The sequence below is a fragment of the Ascaphus truei genome, chromosome 9 (assembly GCF_040206685.1).
Source record: "Ascaphus truei isolate aAscTru1 chromosome 9, aAscTru1.hap1, whole genome shotgun sequence".
Taxonomy (NCBI): Eukaryota; Metazoa; Chordata; class Amphibia; order Anura; family Ascaphidae; genus Ascaphus; species Ascaphus truei.
In genome coordinates this window covers 23,030,506-23,051,085 of record NC_134491.1, presented here as the reverse complement: position 1 = coordinate 23,051,085, position 20,580 = coordinate 23,030,506, and the positions used below count along the sequence as shown (strand labels likewise).

At 45.9% G+C, this 20,580-nt stretch overlaps 1 protein-coding gene across 2 annotated transcripts in view; it reads right to left on the bottom strand.

Moving 5' to 3' along the window:
• Positions 1 to 5,601: 5,601 nt before the first annotated feature.
• The window catches only part of NID2 (nidogen 2), a 48,955-nt gene continuing 33,976 nt past the window's right edge, over positions 5,602 to 20,580 (bottom strand). Inside the window, exons 14-21 of one of the 2 annotated variants that reach the window (XM_075613790.1) lie at positions 20,113 to 20,334; positions 18,564 to 18,733; positions 13,491 to 13,620; positions 12,328 to 12,499; positions 10,410 to 10,567; positions 9,577 to 9,700; positions 7,765 to 7,877; positions 5,602 to 6,339 (exon numbers count right to left, since the gene is read on the bottom strand). In XM_075613790.1, the coding sequence (XP_075469905.1) occupies positions 6,329 to 6,339; positions 7,765 to 7,877; positions 9,577 to 9,700; positions 10,410 to 10,567; positions 12,328 to 12,499; positions 13,491 to 13,620; positions 18,564 to 18,733; positions 20,113 to 20,334 (1,100 nt within the window). In that variant the 3' untranslated portion in view covers positions 5,602 to 6,328. The remainder of the gene's footprint in view (positions 6,340 to 7,764; positions 7,878 to 9,576; positions 9,701 to 10,409; positions 10,568 to 12,327; positions 12,500 to 13,490; positions 13,621 to 18,563; positions 18,734 to 20,112; positions 20,335 to 20,580) is intronic. The other variant, XM_075613789.1, reaches the window with a different exon arrangement.

Sequence of the window (20,580 nt, the reverse complement as noted above, 5' to 3'; positions counted from 1 at the left end):
GCCCATCGGTCCCCATTTTCCCCATCGTCCCACATGATCTTCCCATAGTTCCCCATCGCCCCCATGATCTTCCCATCCTTCCCCATTTTCCCCATCGCCCGCCATGATCTTCCCATCGTTCCCCATTTTCTCCATCATCCCCATGATCTTCCCATCGTTCCCCATTTTCCCCATCGCCCCCCATGATCTTCCCATCATTCCCCATGATCTTCCCATCGTCCCCCATGATCTTCCCATCATTCCCCATTGCCCCCATGATCTTCCCATCATTCCCCATCACCCCCCATGATCTTTCCATCATTCCCCATTTTCCCCATCATCCCCCATGATCTTCCCATCGTTCCCCGTTTTCCCCATCGTCCCCCATGATCTTCCCATCGTTCCCCGTTTTCCCCATGATCTTCCCATCGTTCCCCGTTTTCCCCATGATCTTCCCATCGTTCCCCATTTCCCCCATCGGCCCCCATGATCTTCCCATCATTCCCCGTTTTCCCCATCGTCCCCCATGATCTTCCCATGGGGCAGAGAGATGGGGCAGAAGAATGTATAGCCTTGTGAGAATTTTGTAAGTAATACAGGATTTAACAGGAAGCCAGGAGAGGGATTTCAGCAGGGGAGACGCTGAGACAGTTTTAGGAGAGAGTAAATTTATTCTAACAGTAGCGTTTAGGACAGGTGGTAGGGGAGGCAGGGAGGCCGGACAGTAGAAGGTTACAATAGTCAAGGCAGTAGAGAATGAGGGCCTGTGTAGAGTTTTAGCAGTAGAGTGAGAACGGAAAGGGCGTATCTTTGCAATCTTATAGAAGAAAAAGAATGGGTTTTAGCTACATTTGTGAGGGAGGAGTCAAATTTGACACCTTGGCAGCGTGTGTGTGTAATACTGGGTGTATGATGGTGCTTTGGATTGTATCTGCTGTTACTTACCTAGAATACGGTTGGCATGATATTACTCTAAATCAGCAGAGAAAAACAATGGTAGCACTCCGATCTCAACTGTTATTTATGATTAGCATTTTAGCAATGCTTCTTTGCTTCTGTTTGTAGAGATCCTTGACAAATGTTATATAAAAAGTAACAAGAGAAAAAGCACTCTATGGTGATCATGTGTAGAAACAACTTCCCTTATATTTGTTAAGGAATACGACAAAATGTTACTTCTTGCGTTGCTAGAAAAATCTCAGGCCCAAATCCACGAAAGGGTGCCAAACTTTAGCACGCCTTTACTTCCATTCATCAGAACGGAAGCGGAGTCGTGATGAAGACCAGCACCTTTTTGTGGATTCAGGGCTTGATGAATAACACATCGCATACAATTAGTTATTTATACTGTAAGAATGAAGGACATAAATGTATCAAGTCTTCACTTAACCCTGTTGCTACCAGAGGTAGCTGGTTAATGTGCCCATCAGAATACAAAACCAGCAGATCACATCTCGCCATAGCCCTAAACCTAGGGTTCCCGAGTAGCACTAGTTGATAGTAGGTTCTAGAGCCCAACTATCGATTGTGGAACATTAACCTCCAGCCCCATTAAATGCACGTCATGTACATAAGCGTCCGCAGAAATTTTTTCAGGGGGGGGGGCATAATTTTAACGGCCAGTGCCCGACGTGAAAGTGGTGGTGAGTGCACCATGGCGTGCGAGCCCGACCAGCATAAGGGGGTTTCCCCCCCCGAGAAAATTTTGAAAAAAAAGTGGGCAAATGGTGCATTTTCAAGCAAATTTAAAAATAGTGAAGTATATCAAACTTGATATTTAAATGAAAATGGTAAGTATTGTGCGTACATTTAAAATATATAACATTCGCATTTGCGTGTTACCCCACACGAGAGTTACCACACAGCAAGGTGGATGGCAAGGAGGTTGCAGCTCGGCTGTTCTGTCCCCCACTGGATTTGGAAGTGGTCAGCGTCTGGCATGATAACTGCAGCCCGCTTCCGAGTTGACCACAGGGTAAAGGTAGAAGCAGCCCGGACCGTCTGTCTTCGTCTCCCACATACAGCGCGAGTCATTGGCGCGCGCCTACCGGGACTGATTCCTCACGCTGTGCAGCGTTTGAGCAGACGGCGCCCGGGACTATCGCCACGTGTGCCTGAACCTACTACTCGCGCTGTATGCGGGAGACGAAGACAGACGGTCCGGGCTGCTTCTACCTTTACCCTGTGGTCAGCTCGGAAGCAGGCTGCAGTTATCAGGCCAGACGCTGACCACTTCCAGATCCTGCCAGAGGGGCTGTTAACAAACACCAATCTCATTTACAGAGCCCAAATAACAAATGTTATCTTATACCTTGATATTTAAAATAAATAAATAAAATAATATATACACACACACAAAAGCACTTATGGGATCCCTTTAAGTAGGGTGACCAGATTAACAAAAATAAAAACCGGGACACATGAAAAATAAATTAATAAAACAAATTACATCATCAACTGCGCCCCTTCCCCTTTATGCCTCTCCGCCCCTCTGTCCCCCTTCTCACTCGCCATTCCTCTAAGCCCCCACCCCCCCAAATTCTCTCTCACCCTCCACCCAAACCCCCATCCTCTCACCTCCCCCAACCCCCATTCTCTCACCCTTCCCATTCTCTCACCCTCCCCCCACATTCTCTCCCTCCCACCCTCCATTCTCTCTGCCCCCCCACACCCCCATTCTCTTTCTCCCTCTATCCCCATCCCTCCCTCCATTCTCTGCCCCCTTCCCATTCTGTCTCTTCCCCATTATCTGCTGTGTCTCTCTGTCCCCATGCCGTGTCTCTCTCTCCCCCCCCCATGCTGTATCTCTCTCCCTATTCTGCGTCTCTCTCTCTCTTTCTCTCCCTATTCTGTGTCGCTCTCTCTCCCTATTCTGTGTCTCTCTATCTCTCCCTATTCTGTGTCGCTCTCTCTCCCTATTCTGTGTCTCTCTATCTCTCCCTATTCTGTGTCTCTCTCTTTCTCCCTATTCTGTGTCTCTCTATCTCTCCCTATTCTGTGTCTCTCTATCTCTCCCTATTCTGTGTCTCTCTCTTTCTCCCTATTCTGTGTCTCTCTATCTCTCCCTATTCTGTGTCTCTCTATCTCTCCCTATTCTGTGTCTCTCTCTTTCTCCCTATTCTGTGTCGCTCTCTCTCCCTATTCTGTGTGTCTCTCTCTCTCCCTATTCTGTGTCTCTCTATCTCTCCCTATTCTGTGTCTCTCTATCTCTCCCTATTCTGTGTCTCTCTCTTTCTCCCTATTCTGTGTCGCTCTCTCTCCCTATTCTGTGTCTCTCTCTCTCTCCCTATTCTGTGTCTCTCTATCTCTCCCTATTCTGTGTCTCTCTATCTCTCCCTATTCTGTGTCTCTCTATCTCTCCCTATTCTGTGTCTCTCTCTTTCTCCCTATTCTGTGTCTCTCTATCTCTCCCTATTCTGTGTCTCTCTCTTTCTCCCTATTCTGTGTCTCTCTATCTCTCCCTATTCTGTGTCTCTCTCTTTCTCCCTATTCTGTGTCTCTCTATCTCTCCCTATTCTGTGTCTCTCTCTTTCTCCCTATTCTGTGTCTCTCTCACCCCATTATGGACACTACCTGGCACGGTGGAGCATGGGTGGAGGGAAAGCCATCTTGGGCCCTGGCAGCAGACACCGGAAGATCTCACTGACTCACTTCCGGGTCTCACTGCTGGGGTTCCTCTAAATACCATCTCCCATCTCTCTTCCCCCCCCCCCCCGTCATCTCCCATCTCTCCCCCCCCCCTGCATCTCCCATCTCTCTCCCCCCCCCGTCATCTCCCATCTCTCCCCCCCCTGCATCTCCCATCTCTCTCCTCCCCCTCTGCAACTCCCATCTCTCCCCCCCCTGCATGTGTGTTTTTATGCGTGTGTATGCGTGTGTATAATGTATTTTTTAAATAAAAAAAAAACTTTATTATATATTTTATATATAAAAATATTTTTATTTATTATATTTGACACATACACATATACACATACACACACTCTCCCCCCGCCCTCATTATCTCCCATCTCTCTCCCCCCCGTCATCTCCCATCTCTCCCCCCCCCCTGCATCTCCCATCTCTCTCCCCCACCTGCATCTCCCATCTCTCACCCCCCCCCGGTCATCTCCCATCTCTCCCCCCCCTGCATCTCCCATCTCTCCCCCCCCCCCTGCATCTCCCATCTCTCCCCCCCCCCCCCCTGCATCTCACATCTCTCCCCCCCTCTGCATCTCCCATCTCTCCCCCCCCTGCATCTCACATCTCTCCCCCCCCTCTGCATCTCCCATCTCTCTCCCCCCCCTGCATCTCCCATCTCCCTCCCCCCCCCGTCATCTCCCATCTCTCCCCCCCCTGCATCTCACATCTCTCCCCCCCCTGCATCTCCCATCTCTCCCCCCCCTGCATCTCCCATCTCTCCCCCCCCTGCATCTCCCATCTCTCCCCCCCTGCATCTCCCATCTCTCCCCCCCCTGCATCTCACATCTCTCCCCCCCCTCTGCATCTCCCATCTCTCTCCCCCCCCCTGCATCTCCCATCTCCCTCCCCCCCGTCATCTCCCATCTCTCCCCCCCCCTGCATCTCACATCTCTCTCCCCCCCCCCGTCATCTCCCATCTCCCCCCCCCTGCATCTCCCATCTCTCCCCCCCCTGCATCTCCCATCTCTCCCCCCCCTGCATCTCCCATCTCTCCCCCCTGCATCTCCCATCTCTCCCCCCCTGCATCTCCCATCTCTCCCCCCCTGCATCTCCCATCTCTCCCCCCCCTCTGCATCTCCCATCTCTCCCCCCCCCTGCATCTCCCATCTCTCCCCCCTGCATCTCCCATCTCACCCCCCCCCCTGCATCTCCCATCTCTCAATCTCCCTCGCCCCCCCCCCCAAGCTTCTTTGCCCCCCCAACCTCCCCCCACCCCCAATCTCCCTCGCCCCCCCCAAGCTTCTTTGCCCCCCACAATCTCAGTCTCTCCCCCCTGCATCTCCCATCTCACCCCCCCCCTGCATCTCCCATCTCTCAATCTCCCTCGCCCCCCCCCAAGCTTCTTTGCCCCCCCAACCTCCCCCCACCCCCAATCTCCCTCGCCCCCCCCAAGCTTCTTTGTCCCCCCCAATCTCAGTCTCTCCCCCCTGCATCTCCCATCTCACCCCCCCCCCTGCATCTCCCATCTCTCAATCTCCCTCGCCCCCCCCCCAAGCTTCTTTGCCCCCCCAACCTCCCCCCACCCCCAATCTCCCTCGCCCCCCCAAGCTTCTTTGCCCCCCCCAATCTCAGTCTCTCCCCCGCATCTCCATGCCATCTCTCCCTGGTCCCACGGGTCCCACTCCCTACCGTATGCGATAATGCGGCCACACTGCCGTCTGCCGGGGTGCAGGAGGGAGCAGGGCCAGAGGGAGAGTCTGGGTGCCGGTCCGGATGGGGAGTTACAGCGGTCAGCGCGGGAGAGCACGTGGCGGCCCCCACCCCTGCGTGACTGCTGCTAGCCCCACCTCCCATCCAATCCCGGGCCGCGGCTCAGCTGCCTCTTCCCTCAGCATTAGCATATTTTATTAAATTAATGCTGCGACTGCGAGGATCCAGGGGGGGGCAAGCGCCCCCCCTTGCCCCCCCCCCTGCGGACGCCCATGGTCATGTAGGTTCCAATAACCCAAGCCTTGTTTTGGACACTTGTCTAAAAAGTAGTGAGCCTGTTGACACTAGAATACAAAAGACAGACATTCTAAAGAAAAAAATGTTTAATTGAAATTACCGGCGTCGCTTTGCATGGAGGCTGCTTAACTTTGTAAAAGTGAACTTCTATAGTTACTCAATCTCTTGCGTTTTGGTATTTAAAACTAAAATAAAAAAAATTGTTTCAGGATCATACATTTCTGTATTTCACAGTAGACTCAATACCTTGTTTTCATTTTCATTTTTTTTAATATAAACTTTTTAAAAAAAACGTCATTTAAACCCCCCCCTCCAAAAAAAACCCTGCACAATAAACCATCCGAGCTGTAAAAAAAAAAAAAAAAAAAATGTCACCAATTAAAAATTAACCACTTCAGCGTAAGAGATTTCTTAACAAATGCTTTGAAGACTTCTCTCGTGCCCAATAGGTTCCTGGATGATTTTTTTTACAGGTAATTACATTTCTTTAAAAAACAAAAAATTAAAAAAAAAATACAGTAGTAAAAAAAACTGAGGTAAAAAAATCTTTACAAGTTATATTTGACATCTTTTTTGTTGTTTTGCAAGGAAGTCATTCATTTTCATTGCATTTTAATAAGTTGTGTCGCTTTTGCACCTTTTTCTTTTGGATCCTTTTAACACAACCAGTTGCAATGGGAGAAGTCTCTTCCTTCTGCCAGTACGTTTTCATTTTGATACCTTACTTCCTTCCTTGAACAATACAAAAACATATAGTTGCATAATTACATCGTTTCATAGTAGATGAGGTTGAAAAAGGACATAGGTTGAAATATGTTTAATGTAGACGACAGATACTTATCCTATATTTGTATTTACAGTATATTTATATTTACAGTATATTGATCCTGAGGAAGGCAAACACAAACCCCAGTGACACATTATCCCATGATAAGGAGAAAGAATGAATTCCTTCCTGACCAATAATGACAATCAGATTACTCCCCGGATCAACATCCTTCCCATGTTTACTTATTAGGTATATCACTATACAGGCATACCCCGCATTAACGTACGCAATGGGACCGGAGCATGTATGTAAAGCGAAAATGTACTTAAAGTGAAGCACTACCTTTTCCCCACTTATAGATGCATGTACTGTATTGCAATCGTCATATACGTGCATAACTGATGTAAATAACGCATGTGTAACAGGCTCTATAGTCTCCCCGCATGCGCACAGCTTCAGTACAGGTAGGGAGCTGGTATTGCTGTTCAGGACGTGCTGACAGGCGCATGTGCGAGCTTCCGTTTGCCTATTGGGCAATATGTCCTTACTCGCGAGTGTACTTAAAGTGAGTGTACTTAAACCGGGGTATGCCTGTACACCTTTCCTTTCTAAAAAGATGTCCAACCTTTTTTTGAACATGTCTTTTGTATCTGCCGTCCCAGTCTCCATGGGTAATCCCGTCAATATATATGAAGCCTTTGATTACCTTTAATGAAAACTAATTACCTAAGCTGCCGATCGACTGGGTCTCCCGTGATCGATCAGCAATATCCTGCCTCCCAGGGTTCACTAAATGGCTGCCTTTCAGTTTCAAATCAATCCTTCAGTCAGCAATGTAAGAACACATTGTAGCTGCTGAGTTACACTACGGTAACATTATCTATTGTTGCAGTTTGCAACTTAAACTGCTTGGAATATTGGCAACAAATGATCACAACCGGGAAAGGTTCTAAAACCTGCTATAGAAATCAAAAGATGATCAGTACATTAAAACGGCATTTAAGTTGAATAAAAAAAAAGTAGTAAGTATTATCTAATACTACAGAACAGATTTATTTTTAAAAAGACAACATATAGGATATTGCTTGGATTGCTCCTTTAAACACTTTACTTTAAAATTGTGCAGTGCTAAATGTTTTGCTTCTTTAACACACAAAATAAAGCGTTGCATAACAAGTGCTCTCTCCTTAACCATTGTTTTCAATAGCGCTACCGGTAAGAAATGCACCAGCGTTAATGCAACACATTGCGTTACCGCCAAGTACAATAACGTCTGCTACATCTGGAACGGACCATGTCATGGCCCTGAACGCTGAATTTGCATTATACCACCACGAACAATGCAGAATCATACAATGCGACTCTTTTACTAAACCACATTAGCTCACCTGAGGGGCAATAAGGGTAAATAGCAGTTATTCCATAGAGATGGGACCGCTGATCAGGAAGATATTCATCGGAAATTTGCCCATCGTCTTTATTTACAGATATAACTCCATCCCTGCCAATAAATGCAAATATTAATTCATTTAAAAACAAAATGACATTGGTACGTTGTTTTAAAAAGTCTTGCTGTCAGCTAAGAGGGATTGCACTTTTACAGCAGGAGTTCATACTGATTTCTTATTTTTTGTTACCTAGATGGAAAGGCTGAAGTGTACGGAGCGGCAACGTGTTCATTATAGCCCTAGGGTCATGTTTCTTAAGATACATACTCGTAAACGTGCAGCCAGTAACAAAATAGCCATTTAAATCTCACGCAATAGATCGGCAATGGATGATGTCACAACATCCTATTGGTCTCTAAACAAGCAGGAATTACACTTTGCTGGAGTTCCTCGGTACATATCTCTGGAACTGAAATTAATGCTATGCAGCTCTTGGGAGCCTCTGCTTCTCGTCTATGTAAAAGAAAGGGTGGGTTTAGGGGAGGAATTGCTCCTTTAAACAGACATGCACTAGATCAGTGTTTTTCAACCGGGTTCCTATGAATCAGAAAAAGAGGGAAGAGAAACACAAAATGATTGTGCCCCTCAAAGAATTCACTAAACTGCACACCTACAACGTGTAAAAGTTAACTTTTAATGAATTTACTTAAAACATATATTACCAAAGAGTTGTGTAAAGTGAATTTAAAAATGAACCCTTGGGTCCCCTGGACATCCCAAACTCATTTGAAAATTGTACCAACTACAAAGAATTTACAATGCATCTGATCTCAGACGTGGTATTAGAGAGGGTTGGGGTTCCTTACTATGCATCTGATCTCAGTTGCACTATTAGAGGGTGTTCCTTACAATGCATCTGATCTCAGACGTGGTATTAGAGAGGGTTGGGGTTCCTTACTATGCATCTGATCTCAGTTGCACTATTAGAGAGGGTTGGGGTTCCTTACAATGCATCTGATCTCAGACGTGGTATTAGAGAGGGTTGGGGTTCCTTACTATGCATCTGATCTCAGTTGCACTATTAGAGAGGGTTGGGGTTCCTTACAATGCATCTGATCTCAGACACGCTATTAGAGAGGGTTGGGGTTCCTTACAATGCATATGATTTCAGACGCGCTATTAGAGAGGGTTGGGGTTCCTTACAATGCATCTGATCTCAGACGTGGTATTAGAGAGTGTTGGGGTTCCTTACTATGCATCTGATCTCAGTTGCACTATTAGAGAGGGTTGGGGTTCCTTACAATGCATCTGATCTCAGACACGCTATTAGAGAGGGTTGGGGTTCCTTACTATGCATCTGATCTCAGTTGCACTATTAGAGAGGGTTGGGGTTCCTTACAATGCATCTGATCTCAGACTCGCTATTAGAGAGGGTTGGGGTCTTATACAATGTGGCATTAGAGAGGGTTGGGGTTCCTTACAATGCATCTGATCTCAGACTCGCTATTAGAGAGGGTTGGGGTTCTAGAATTTAATTTTAGGGTAATTGTAGGGTTTCTTAACAAAAAAAAAGTTACAAAACACCACACTAGTGCAGTGCATTCAAAAACATGCCTCTCACATAGATTCAGTTTGCATGATAAAAGATAACACTGAGTGCTCGTTCGCATGTCATTACCCAGAATCCCTAGCTGCAGTGGAAGCACTGTATGCTACGAGATAATGGGGATGGCCAGGGTTGCAGACTTGCCTGGGACGTGTGAATGTGCTCACAACGCGGTATTTTTATCTCCTGATAACCCCTGAACTCACCTCCTCCAGTCTGTGTGATAGAAGTGATTTGCATATGCGACCACACTGAAGGGATAGTTCAGGTTACTTTGTATAACACGCCTCCCGGTCCCATTTGCTGAAATGCATTCCAGTTTCTTGGTTCCTTTAAAGAAAATGTACAAAATAAATAAATAAGTTACATAAAAATACACACTCCAGGGCGTAGGGGGTGACATTTCTCAAAATATCCAGTGTGCATTATTTCGATTTCTGCTATAAACAGAAATCAGCAGCATATCTGGCCCGCTTAGTGCAGTTAGTCTGCACGTTTGACTATGGGACAGGATTAAGTAACTCCGTAGGGAAAAGACTGCAAGGAGACTACAGATCTAGTTCTTGTCCCATAACATGAAGTTTAGTAGTCATTTTATTTGCACATATACCGATAATAAAATGACTATTTTTTATTTTTATTTTATGATAGATTTTCCTAAAATAAACCCAAATACAGTTATTCCATTCATAAAAGCATTGTTCTAGATCAGGAGTGGCCAACGCAAGCCCTCCAGGGCCACCAACAGGTCAGGTTTTCAGCATATCCCTAGCTTCAGCACAGGTGGCTCAATCAGTCGAAGGCTGAGCCACTGATTGAGCCACCTCTGCTGAAGCAGGGATATCCTGAAAACCTGACCTGTTGGTGGCCCTGGAGGACGGCAGTTGGCCACTCCTGATCTAGATGAGGTCAAAACATGAATGCAATACTTAGTAGACACCTTTCTGTGATAGGCCCGTGTAAAAAGTGTTGCAATGATTCAAAATGATTATGACTTTAATAAGTGACATTACATTAAAAGTGGCACGTGTGGCAGTACCTGCATCTGCCCAACAGATTTGTTTGGTAAAGGGATTAAAAGTTAAACCGTTGGGTAAGCCAATGTCGTCGTTAACCAGAATCCTCCTGTTTGATCCGTCTACAAAAGAGGTTTCGATCTTCGGAGCCTCGCGGTTCCAGTCCGTCCAGTAAAGGTTGCTGCCGGGAACCCATATAAAAAAATGAACACAAAGGTTAGCAATTCGTTTTTTTAAGAACGGGATTCAAAGGATCTAACCAGGCAGAGAAACCACAGGCCCCTCATTATCTCCTTTTGTAGGACAAATTATCATCTTGTTTGAAGTTTACCTTGAAAGAAAAACTTGGACCACTTAAAGCAGCGGTGCGCGAACTGGGAGTGTGCCCCCCCGGCCGGGGTGGGGGGGGGGGAATTTGTAGGGGGCGGGTGGTTACAGAGGCCGTGCACTCTGCTTAAATGCCTGGGGAGGCGTGAGGCCTCTGTAACTCACTTACCTGCTGCCAGCTGGGTCTTTGGCGACGCGTCGCCATGGCAACGCGGCGTCAAATGACGCCGAGCCATCGGGAGAGGTGGGGCGTGAATGCTGGGGCTCCCAGGAAGGGGGCCGCAGCTCAAAAAGTTTGCGTGCCGCTGACAAAGCATTAGTCCAAGCTGCTGTTCCCCCCCCCCCCCTTTAATATATGCATCAATACACATTAATATATGCAACAATACACACAATGATAAGTAATTAGCTATGTTGCAGATCGATCCGTTCTCCTGTGATCGATCAGCGAAGATTCGGCTCAGGGGTTTGCTAAATGGCTGCCATTGCAGCAGAATAGGACCAAAGATGCAAAGTTCTGTGGGGAAGATTATGTGACCAGGCAGTCACTAGGTGCACTGCTACAGAGAGAGCAGGGTTCAAAAAGGGGTGCGGCTGAGCCTGTTTAAAAAGAGGAAGGGGATGTGACTTTGTAAATGGTTGCTATAGAAAAAAAAATGCTTGTTACATTATAATACGTTAAAAATATATATTTTTTTAATTTGTAAATGCTACAAGTATTTTCTCATAGTACAGAACTGATTTATTTAATAAAAACACATGGATATTGCTTGGTTTGCAGCTTTAAAAGGGTAGTACTTGCGGGTACTGAGCTCTTAAGAAACCACATCCAATGTGTATAAAAAGAGTATACAGATAATACTCTATCTCAGGGCTAGCCAACTGTAGTCCTCAAGGGTTACCAACAGGTCAGGTTTTCAGGATATCCCTGCTTCAGCACAGGTGCCACCTGTTGGTAGCTCTTGAGGACTGCAGTTAGCTACTCCTGCTCTGTCGTATTCTATTAAATCTGCTCAGAAGATCTTAGGCTAAGTCACTGCAGCTGCGACCTCGCCGTGCTGGAGAAGATATTCTCATCAGCTGGGTGGAGCTGAACTCTTCTACAGTGCGGGGAAGTGGCTTCTCAGTATATTGAATAGGGGACATCAATTGCACACAGCAAATAAATTTAACGCGGTAATTTTAATCCCGCTTTATAAAGATGCTTCTCTTTAAAGAAATATTGTTCACAACTTCAGAACAATTACAGCTCAGCCCCCTTATAACGCTGAGCTTGGGGTCCAAAGAATCACATCGCGCTATAAGCGGATGGCGTTAGAAATAATGTACAATTGTATGCATTGTACAATAAAGTATTTAAGATACCAATAACCGTGTTGTAAAGTATTCATAAATACGACAATTGGGAGCCGCGCCTGCATCGCGTTATAAGCGGATTCGCGTTGTAACGGATCGCGCTATAACGGGGTTGAACTGTATTTAGATTTTGCTTCAATTATTTACATTTCATTCAAAATCACAAGAAAATTTTTAAAAAGGGGAAAGATTTTAGCGGCAGATTCCTCGCTTGTCATCGACCGGCATAGTGTTGAAGGCGAGTTTAATAGCGTTTACCCTCTGACCGAGTCCACGGCGATGGCGCGCGGATTCACCAGGTCCGTGTCAAACAAAATCCTGCGCTCAGAGCCATCCAGACGCGAAGTCTCAATTTTATCCAGGCCGCTGTCTGTCCAGAACATGGTTCTGCGGAGGTAGTCAATGGCGAGGCCCTCCGTGCTCATCAAACCTGTACACAAAGCAATGCCGTCAGCACCCGGTACAAATATTTAATAAATAAAAAGGTCTGCAGTATTACAACAGATAAAAGTGCTATGCAAATCTAAAACACATGATGTATTTAATATAGCAGCATAAAATTAAATATTTAAAATGCTGCAGTTCATTGCAGCTGGTTACAAACTTTTACCAATTCATTTGACGACTTGAGTTAAATAATCTTGTCTTTAGAGCCGCAGTTCGAGCTGTCATTTTTCCCCATTTAATATGTGCATCAAGACAATCTGCACACTGACAAGTGATTGGCTAAGTTGCTGACCGATCCGTTTTTCTGTAATCGATCGCTGTAGATTAGGCTGGGGGTTCACTAAATGCATCTTGGGTAATCTTCTGCGGCACTGACAGCCAAAGTTCTGTGAGGAAGGTCATGTGACCAGGCAGGCATTAGATTCAATTGGTTCAATACTAGAGAGGGCAGGGCTCAAAAAGGTGATGCTGTTTCAGAAGGGGAAGGGGGTGTGACTTTGTATATGGTTGCTATAGGAACAAAAATGCCTGTTACATTAGAATACATTAAAAATGTCATTAAAATACTTTAATGCTACAAGTATTTTTCCTTAGTACAGAACAGATTAATTTTTTTTAACCACACATATAGGATATTGCCTGGTCTGCAGCTTCAATGGCGTATTACTTGTGTGTAGGTATTTTTTCACTTGAAAAAAAAAAATCTTCATTTATTTTTTGTTCTGGTTCTCAGATTTGACCGACCTGGCTGCAAATGTGAATCAATCTACGAAAAAGCAGAGGCCCAAATATATTGTTCCTAAACTGTCAGGGCCGCCGACAGGTGGGGGGACAGCTGGGACTGCTGTCCCGGGCCCAACCAGTCAAGGGGCCTGGCCCCCCTGCAGACAGTATTGTGTGTCCTGATGTGAGAGACCCTGTACCTGCCCACTTATAGAGCAGAAACAAAACATTACAAAAAGCACATTGTTTACCTGAGTTAATGATGGTTTCTGGCTCAGCTCCGGGCTGTAAACTTGCGCGACTGATTGTACGGCCAGCAACGTCTGTCCAATAAACCATCTTCTCCTGGCAGTCATAGTCAATGCCCACAACTATTGAGCCCTGGGATGAGCACAAAAATTAAAGGGTTAATGTAAATAGTAAAATGCAGTAACACGCAGTGACATAGCAACATACAGTAACACGCAGTGACATAGCAACATACAGTAACACGCAGTGACATAGCAACATACAGTAACACGCAGTGACAGCAACATACAGTAACACGCAGTGACATAGCAACATACAGTAACACGCAGTGACATAGCAACATACAGTAACACGCAGTGACATAGCAACATACAGTAACACGCAGTGACATAGCAACATACAGTAACACGCAGTGACATAGCAACATACAGTAACACGCAGTGACATAGCAACATACAGTAACACGCAGTGACATAGCAACATACAGTAACACGCAGTGACATAGCAACATACAGTAACACGCAGTGACATAGCAACATACAGTAACACGCAGTGACATAGCAACATACAGTAACACGCAGTGACATAGCAACATACAGTAACACGCAGTGACATAGCAACATACAGTAACACGCAGTGACATAGCAACATACAGTAACACGCAGTGACATAGCAACATACAGTAACACGCAGTGACATAGCAACATACAGTAACACGCAGTGAGATAGTAACATACAGTAACACGCAGTGACATAGCAACATACAGTAACATAGCAACATACAGTAACACGCAGTGACATAGCAACATACAGTAACACGCAGTGACATAGCAACATACAGTAACATAGTAACACGCAGTGACATAGCAACATACAGTAACACACAGTGAGATAGTAACATACAGTAACACGAAGTGAGATAGCAACATACAGTAACACGCAGTGACATAGCAACATACAGTAACACGCAGTGAGATAGCAACATACAGTAACACGCAGTGACATAGCAACATACAGTAACACGCAGTGACATAGCAACATACAGTAACACGCAGTGAGATAGTAACATACAGTAACACGCAGTTGCAGTGACACAGAAACATGCAGTGACACAGCAACATACAGTAACCCGCAGTGACACAGTAACATGCAGTGATACAGTAACATACAGTGACACGCAGTGGCATAGCAACATACAGTAACACGCAGTGGCAGTGACATACAGTAACACGCCGTGACATAGCAACATACAGTGACACGCAGTGGCAGTGACATACAGTAACACGCCGTGACATAGCAACATACAGTAACCCGAAGTGACACAGTAACATACAGTGACACTCAGTGGGAGTAACATACAGTAACCCGCAGTGACATAGCAACATACAGTAACCCGCAGTGACACAGTAACATGCAGTGATACAGTAACATACAGTGACACGCAGTGGGAGTAACATGCAGTTAGTGCATAGTGGGCGCGATGGCGCTGTGCAGCGACGTTCTGGTCGCGATCGCTGAAATCAAACAAATTAATTTTTTTCAGCGATCGCAGTGTGACATCAGCGGCACGTGAGCGGTTCAGCCAATGAGGGCGAACCACACACGGCCACGTCCCCTGTCGCCCTCTGTACAGACGCCTGCACTATAGCCATAGCTATGGCGACGGCTGCCGTCACGCGATCGCGTCGCCGTATCCAGGACTATAAGTGCAGCCTTATGCTCTCCGCCTTCTGTTCCATCTGCTTCCATACCTGTCTATCCACCTCTCTCCCTCTCCTGCACTCACTCATGTGTAAAGAACAGTAAGGATCATTTATCTTCCCAAGTCCCGGGGGCTCAACTCCAGTCCTCAAAACCCCCCCAACAGGTCAGGTTTTAAGGATATCCCAGCTTCAGCGCAGGTGGCTCAATCAGTGGTTAAGTCGAAGAGCCTGCTTCAGCAGAGGTTGTTGAAGCAGTGCCTCAGGTCAGCAAATGAGGCTCCGATTGAGCCACCCGTGCTGAAGCTGAGATATCCTGAAAACCTGGGGAGAGGGGGCGTCCTGTGGGCTGGAGTTGAGACCCCGGTCCCAAGTCTCCAGTGAACGTAAAGTGCAACATGGTTAATATAAGAAGGCTTTGTCCGAGCTCAGTAACCTAACCCAGGTGTGCACACACTATTTGTTTGCGCCCCACTGCCTGCTCTCCCCCCCATGCTCGCGCTCCCCCCCCCCTTTACCTTCTTTCCGGCATCGGTGGCGTCATGTGACGTCGCGTTGCCATTTGCCCCGCGGAGTAATTTAACTCCGCGCCGAGCCGCTGGAGAGAAGGCCCGCGTGCTGCCCCGGCATCTTATTTAAATGTTGTGGGGAAGAATACGGGGCCTCTGTAAGTTCCACGCCACCCCCCCCCCCCCCCCGAACATTTTGTGCCCCCAGTCGGTATGTATATGTGCATGTATATGTCCGGATATATATATATATATATATATATATATATATATACATACATATACATACACACACATAGATACATACATGTATGTATGTATGTATATATATATGTTGTATATACATATACATATACACATATAGGTGTAATAAGGGAGGATATGGGTATAATGAAATAATTTTCTTTTCTGAATGTGAAACCATTTCTTTACACTTTATTACATTAATATAAATGTACTCATTCCGAAATCTGATCATGCATTTTTATTCTTCCTTTTCCCATTTATTGCGGGATAATTTACACTGTATAATTTATACTGTTTCTTATCAAATGAACAGGCAGCTCAGTCACTGAAATATAAGTAGCACTAGACAAGGAAGTTTCAGTTTTTCAGGGACAGGCTCAACCAGATCCTTTTCTTTAATCTTATTTTCCCAGAGAGAACTTTTTTTTTTTTTGCCACAATCACAAGGGAATCCAATCTGCTAATCCCAAACTACCGGAGCCTGTCCCCGAAAATCTGAAGACCCTTGGCCATTCCCACGCCTTATATCTACTCTACGCATACAGACTACGGTTTTAGAAAAGACCACTCTGTTAGAATTTCTTTAAACACAGGACTCACTTCGACTACGTGTTAAGTAAGGCAATCCTTCTCAGGAACATGTGCGTCGGGGACCAACGGCCTGTTTTAAAACCTCCTTTTATTTATACAAGTGATACCCATCAGAGGAAGATCCTTTAAAATGTGGCACTAAGTGGCATGCACCCCTGGGGTTCCACTAAGTGAAAACAGCCATGATTTCCTTCTAGTACTGAGAGCCTGGCATACGTTACATACAGCACAGCTGGAAGACAGCTGTGACCCACACATTCTCTCCAGATGGGATCACAAGAGAACAAGCAGACGTGTCTGGTTCTGCAACCTACATCATACATTTGTTTCTTGTGGGAATGGATGGGTCCTCGTTAATAGTTTAGCAATGTTTGCTGTAATTATCTTTCACAGATTTGGAGGCTTTCCCCCTCCCCCCCCCCCCCAAGATCATTTTCTCCATGCCGTTCTTACCCAATGTAACACACCCTGCCGCCTAAATAGCTTTATCACATAGAAATGCACATGGTGAGCTCCGGTTTTAAAGGGACAAGAAAAACATTGCAAGGGATCAGCTTCTTAAAATAATGAGTACCAATAGGTAAGACAGTGAAAGGGGTTTCCCTGCACTATATGAGAGAGAATGGAGTTATTGCACTGCAATATTTTACAGTCAGAATAAGAACACAATTACAGTACGAAGAAATACGTTTTAGGCCTACTATAGTGCCGCGTCAAAACAAATGTATTAAATCAGTTGTGTGTGCTTATAGTAGGAGCTATGCGACGGCGCAATGGAAGAACGGCTTGGTCGCGATCACTGGAGTCAATTCAATTAGATTTTTTCAGCGACCGCAGCGTGACGTCAGCATCGCCATCGCCGTAGCAAGGACTATAAGGCTGCGCTTGTAGCGCCTGGCGATGCGACGTCGCTCCAAAACAAATCCATTGAATCCGTTGCACGCGCTTATAGTAAGCGCGACGGAGCGACGTCCCGACCACAAACTTGGAAGCCAGTGAAATTGGATTTTTGTAGAGACAGTCGCCACATGTGACTGTCTCTAAACCAATCACACAGCGCTGCCCTCCTCCTGGGTGACGTCACTGGTCTTGTCGCCAGCGACGTTGCTTAAAACTAAAGTTCAACTTTCGCCAGTGGCGACGGCGACATCATCGGTTGCGCCGCCGGCACTATAAACGCGGCCTACACTGTGAACCTGAGCTCTGGCGGTAGCGAGTTTCAGACCTCTGAAGCTGCACACCAGAAGGCCGCCCCACCCAGTGTAGGGGCAGTACAATTGGCACTAGCCCCCTCCCCGCGCACCCCCCCCCCCCGAGGACCTGAGATCATAGCCAGTATCCCCCGAAGCATCAAAAGAGACTGCAGGTACATTGGCTTTGCAAGGTTGTAAAGGTCATAACGGACAACTTGAACCGAACCCGGAAGATCATGGGAAGCCAGTGCAGATCGCGTGAGATGGCAGTGATATGCTCAACGCGAGAAACACGTCTCGGGGTCCGGGCTGCCGCGTTCTGCACACGCTGGAGCCTCCGCGTCAGGCACATCGGTAATCTCGCACATAAGGCATTCTCGTAGTCCAACTGCATCGACACAAAGGCATGGACCAGCGACTCAAAGGTTCATAGGCGGCAGGAGTGGACGCAAACTCCGAAGCAGGGTCACGGGAAGTCACCGTACAAGCGGGACGTTTTTACCACTCAATCTCCCAATAGCAGAACAGCCACTTTAAACAATGTTCTTGCTTTCCCATGTCAAGTCAATCCCTTGGTAAACAGATTGAATGAATAATATCAAACCCCAACCAGAATTTCTGTATGTCCCTACTTGTGTCATCACATTTTTACATGTTTACAAAGTGCCCGTTTCTTGTGTTTTGCAGCTGATAATTAGTTAGTTATTTAAATAAAAGATCAAATTAAGGTAGCCGGGTATGTGATGTGATATATAGGACTGAAACACATTTTCATTTGCTATTCCTCAACTTCAACATTGGTCATTATTTAAGTGCACGGCAAGAAGATACTTTACATGAAGTGATAGCAGGGTCCTTGCTTTTTCCTTATGAAGTCGGGTGCCGTTCAGAGGTAAGTATCCAATCTGCTGGCCCTGTGCATACAGAAGGAAAGTGCCCGTGGCAGGATGAGCCACGTCAGGACGTGGCGTGGGGCGCACAATGGGTGGTGCCACTGTCGGTATACCTACATTATCATGCGAGAAATGAAGAGTGAGGTTTTCTGTAAAGTCTGCTTCTGACGTCTGTCACCTGATTAATGTTTATAAGGCCAAAACTGTGTTCTGAAACAGTTGTGATCAACTCCAGTCCTCAAGCCTCCTCAAACAGGTCAGGTTTTCAGGATATCCCTGCTTCAACACAGGTGGCTCAATCAGTCACTGCTTCAGCACAGGTGGCTCAATCAGAGGCTCAGCCGGAGACTGAGCCTCTGATTGAGCCACCTGTGCTGAAGCAGTCACCGGCTGAGCCTCTGTTTGAGCCACCTGTACTGAAGCTGGAATATCCTGAAAACCTGACCTGTTGGGGGGGGGGGGGGGGCTTTAGGACTGGAGCTGAGACACCCTGGTCTAAAGCAACAAAACCTTCTGGTCACTCCCCTTTGGTAAGCTGCCCAAAGTTTTATTTTCACAAACGTTTGCATTGATCTGACAATCAGAAAGCGTCAGCTTGGTATTCTCTTAAAAAGTCTCGTGCATTATTTGTCAGTCATACTATTTTCCGAGGTGTTGACATTTACAGGATTTGTTCCCTAAATAGAGATACTCATTACTCATCATTAATAGACACTGACTGTAAACAATGACACAGAGTTTGAATCAGGGGAACCCGATTCAATTCCCGGGGTCAGCTGCTTGTGACTTTGGGCAAGTCACTTTACATCCATGTGCCAATAACATAGATTGTAAGCTCTGTGGGGCAGTTACTGTGTCTGTAACAAGTCTATGTGCAGCGTACCAAGCGACATACTGTAATTGTGACGCGCTCTGAGTCCCATTGGGAGAAAAGCTCTATATGAAATAAAGTTATTATTATAAACAACCATTTGTGTCTATTGTGCTTTGGTGAATAAACCCCAGAATATTTAAACTACTAATGTGTAGAAAGTAGATACAGCGGACTCAGGTGGTTTGTGTTCTGGGTTGGCTAGTGTATTTCATTTTCCCATTGCTCCCCATGTATTTCAGTTTTATTTATAGGGTTTAAAGACAACTTAACGTAAAGCAAAGGTATTAAAGCATCATGCACTGAAAGTATAGTATAGTGCAGAGTACTTGCACTGCACTACATTAAAGATAGTCAAGTAGCAAAATGTATTTTGTCTTAGTTTTTTACTGAATGGGATCCGGTATCTGCAACTAATATCTATTCCTGAGTTGATAAATGACATCTATAGTCTGTGCTAAACAATAATACTTATAATAATGGGTATAAATACTATTAAGAATGCAACTCAGTTATAATAGAGCAAAATGTCATGCTACATTGCTCGGTCTCTTCACATAGGGACTCTATATAGTCCGATGTGGCCGTTCTGGACTATGTAGGATGATTTCAGATACTTACATGCAGGAGTCATCCCAGGTTGGGTTCTAGATCCTTCAATCTCTCTGCCCTCTTTATCCACACACCAGCAGTAGCCACTTTCTCCATGACACTGTAGAGGGCTGAAGTCCCCAAACGTGTCACATTGAGGTACATATTGCTCTGCAGAGGGGCTTCCACCATAGTGCTCTAAGAGGCTCTGTCTCCACCGCTCGCAAATTGTCTCCGGTCTCCGAGTGGGCTCTGGTCAAGAAAGCAAGAGAAACTGTAAGCAAGCCGCCTCCTTGCCAGAAAATGTCGGGTACTGTGTCATCCTAGTGTAACGGTTACAAAATAACTGGGGTACCGAATCTGGGCATGACCAGGTCTTTAATGATTCTTTTAAAGCGCGATCCCAAAATGTTTTTCAACAATATTCCGGGAAATCAAAGTATCCAGAGAGTTATTCCACACCCGGTGTCTAGGTCTGAAAGATTCCCCTTCGAACCT